General features: G+C 44.7%; 1 protein-coding gene across 1 annotated transcript in view; it reads right to left on the reverse strand.

Annotated features, from left to right (window-relative positions):
- Positions 1-1,246: 1,246 nt before the first annotated feature.
- AXIN2 (axin 2) overlaps positions 1,247-3,685 on the reverse strand; it is a 24,089-nt gene continuing 21,650 nt past the window's right edge. Inside the window, exon 11 of the mRNA XM_031063349.1 lies at positions 1,247-3,035. Within this exon, the coding sequence (XP_030919209.1) occupies positions 2,909-3,035 (127 nt within the window). The 3' untranslated portion in view covers positions 1,247-2,908. The remainder of the gene's footprint in view (positions 3,036-3,685) is intronic.

The raw sequence follows: 3,685 nt of genomic DNA on the forward strand, positions 1-3,685 counted from the left end.
TGTAAAACTGCCTGCAGCTCCCTTGAACTGCAGGATTCAGTCCCCAGCTCTGTGTACTCAGTGTGAAGTTGAGCCCTTTGATACAAGTTTTACTGATGTTTTAAATGAAGTCTTCTCAAACACACAAAATAACCCAGATAATTTAAAACCTCATAGAAAAAAATAGGGTGGAGAGAGGGGAGGAAGGAAAAAAAAAAAGCCCTAGTCAGTGCCATTGGTGAGGCAGAAGCAAAGGGCTGGCTCTGGTTACCAACAGGACACACCAAAAGCAGCTCCACAATTGCCTTGCCAGCATTTCTCACTCGAGCCAGGAAGGTCTGGGTGACAGCTGGGAGACAAATCCATGCCATGGGCAGCTCCCCTGAGGAACAAATGGAGCCTGTTCAGCTGTAAAAGAGGTGCTGTGCCCCACCAGCGAGAGGGAAGGAGCTCCCTGTGCCTTCCTGCCCAGCAGCTCCCAGCAAACCTCTCCCAGTTCACCTTGGCCAACGTGGACACCTGAGCTGGGCTTTGCAGAGCTGGGCATGGCCCTGAACGTCACAAAGCTGAGTTTACTCTGGCGTGGGATGCAGGTGGGCAGTCCCAGCTCATCACATCTGGGCAGGGCTGTGACCATCCCCAAATCCCAAAGCTAAACCCACCACGTGTGCCATGAGAGGAGCTCCAGCTGGGGACCGCCTCATCCCTGTGGGTGTCACAGCCTGGCTCCATCAGGTGAGCTCTGCAGTGCAGTCTGGAAGCAAGACCAGGTTTGTCGCTATAGAACACAAACACACACCGCTGTCCTCAAGGTGAGAAAAAGGGGAAGTTTATTTTCTGACTCCCAACGTTTATAGTTTTCTAAAAGGGACAGCAGATTGGAGGGTGACAGTGCCACCTCTCCAATGACACTGGACAAACCAACAGTCCATCAACTCTCTCCTCCTCCATAAAGGAATGCAAAACAATGAGTTATTTACTGAAAGTGTGTGAGAAAGTTCACTACAAGAATGTCAACATCAGAAGGCTTAGAAAATCTTAAAAAACTAGGGTGACAGAGGTTCAATCTGCAGGTGAGTTACCTGAAGGAGCTGTGAATTATTTAATCCCCACACTGAAGAGCAGCTCCAGCCTTTGCCTTGCCTCCTTCCCAGCAGGAACAGCCCCTGCCAAGGCAGGGAAGCTTACCAGCTCTTTCCAGCTACCACCACAGATGAGAAAAAAACCCTTTTAAGGCATTGAGGGTGGAAAAAAAGTCAAGACAATATTAATTTGAAAAATATAAAATTTTAATAAAGGCTACATCTCTTAATTACAATAATTATTGTACCAAGTAATTTTTTTTAAATGAAACTCTTTATAATGCATAATTTACAGTATAAGTAGAACAAAATGCCATGGCAAAAGTCATGAGTACAGGACTTGTAATAAAAGGCATAAAATATATTTATACATAAACCCCTTAAACAAACAAGGGAAAGCTTGAACCCTGAATATAGGGCGAAGCATGGTCTGTAACACCATGCAGGCACAGGTACTGTACTGATTAAATTTAAAAAACACTAGAGATAGTGTATTAATATTTCCACCATACATTTTCTACAATATATACAGACTTACACAAAGTAGCAATGGCAAACAGAATGCACAGATTAACTTAATCAACACAAAACCCAACTGTTGAAACGCAAGGTCTTTCTCGGGAAAGGCTCGTTCTGCCTCAAAAACCCCACCCCAGAGAGCTCCCAGAGCCTTCACCCACATCTCCCACGGCCTGTGGGTGTTCAAGGGGAGGCAGAGAAAAACCCAGCCGGAAAAAAACCCCAACCAAACCCCAGCACACACGGACTCACACGCTCCCCACCGAGCTGAGCGCGCCCCGTCGCAGCTACACGGCCGTGAAACACAAGTAGTGCTAACATTGAACAGCTAAAAACCTTTAGCTCTGTGGACCCCACACGGGCTTTTTTAACCTTTTTAACCTCGAGCTGTGCTAAATATGGACATGGGAAAGGGATGGCTCCTTCTACAGCCCTCTCAGGCTGGGGGTTTTGCTCTGCCTTGGACACCACTGAGAGCAGCAAGGCAAAAACCTCACCCCGCCAAAATCCATGGACAAAATACCTGTTGCTGTTGTTATATTGCAGCTAAATAGAGTTAATGTTTAAGACCTTTATTTCAAATTAGAGCAGCATAGATTAAAATGCACCGGTCTCTAGGTGAATGGATTTTTTTATTTCGGCTTTTATTATTATTATTACTATTATTATTAATATTATTTCTTTAGGAAAGTTTTATCTTCACTTGGAGAAATACTGGGCACGACCTCACTCCTTCCCTTCTCCCCCTTCAAAAAAAAACAAACCAAAAAACCATCACGAATGTGCTCATCGCCAAACTTCTAAATTTTAGATAGTGGGAAAAACGTAAAAAAATAAAATACTCCTTCCTCCCCTCACCCCACTTCCCAGCCCCTCTCTTCTCCATTGTTAAAAGCAGCATATCCAAAAACTGGACTTAAGGGAAAACAGACTGTTCAATAAATATCAATAAGGATTACTGTTAAGGTAAGCTATACACAGTTTCTCTTAGTCCATAGATTTCAGATCCCCAGGAAATCATATATTATGTATGGAAGTCTCTCAAACACGGTCTGCATCTCCAATAGCCAACAGTGGTCATGTTTCTAATAAATAGTCCAGGGTTTTTATCATCTCAGTACCCAACTCATGAATAATAAATGCCATTCTTTTCCTCTAAGGCTAATTCAGCAAAGTCTTCACAGACTTCACTTTTTTTTTTTCTTCATTGGTTCAAAACTTTTCCTTCAGAGTGGTTTTTTTTTTTTCTTCCTCTTTCCTTGTCATCACTACTGTTGTGTGTCCAAAGATTTTCCTAGGTTAAGCTTTCTTGAGGAGCACAGATGCCATCAATCAATCCTTTCCACCTTCCCGAGGATCCTCCCTTCGTACATGGGCAGGATGGTTTCATCTTCCCAAACCTCCTCGAACACCGCCCCGCAGTCAAACTCGTCACTGGCCTTTTTGAAGTAGTATCTGTGGCAAAGAGAATTAAAACACAGGTTAAAAAAACAAATAAACCAAAAGGTAAAAAGGCAAAGGATGCTTTGTTTTTTCTTTTGTTTCCAGTTTCTCCCTCCTCAGGATGCTCCTCCAGGAACACCTCTGGGGTGCTCGGGTCTGGTGGCTTGAAAGCATCCCTGGGGCCTCAGGGATGGGGTGGGATGGAAGGAGCAGGGCTGTGAATGCTCCTCAGGGGTGACAACAGCTTCTCCAGTGAGCGGATTACACACACTAACAGTGGTACCCCCAGCCATACAGAAAATTAGAAAGCGCGGTGATTTCTGGTCAAATATCTCATTTAAAAATAAATAAATAGGATTTCAAAGCCAAGCATTCTTAAGGTTCCCCTCTCTCCCCACCTTCTTTCTTTCATGTGTTTTCTTGTTTCAAAGCTGAAGGCCAACATTAAAATTAGCAACTGTTATTAAAAGGATGGATGAAAAGCAAACCGTCCCCAGCTTCCTGCAACGCGGGAGCTGAAACTCTGCGGTGTTCCCGCTGGAAAAAACACCCATGGACTTGGAACAACCGGGTGCAAGCTAAGGGACACAAACTCCTGCCTCTCTTCCCGAGGCTCAGGAGCACTGAGAGAGCCTGGTCCAGCCCCTGGGCCGTGACACGGG

This window comes from Geospiza fortis, unplaced genomic scaffold (assembly GCF_000277835.1).
Source record: "Geospiza fortis unplaced genomic scaffold, GeoFor_1.0 scaffold153, whole genome shotgun sequence".
NCBI lineage: Eukaryota > Metazoa > Chordata > Aves > Passeriformes > Thraupidae > Geospiza > Geospiza fortis.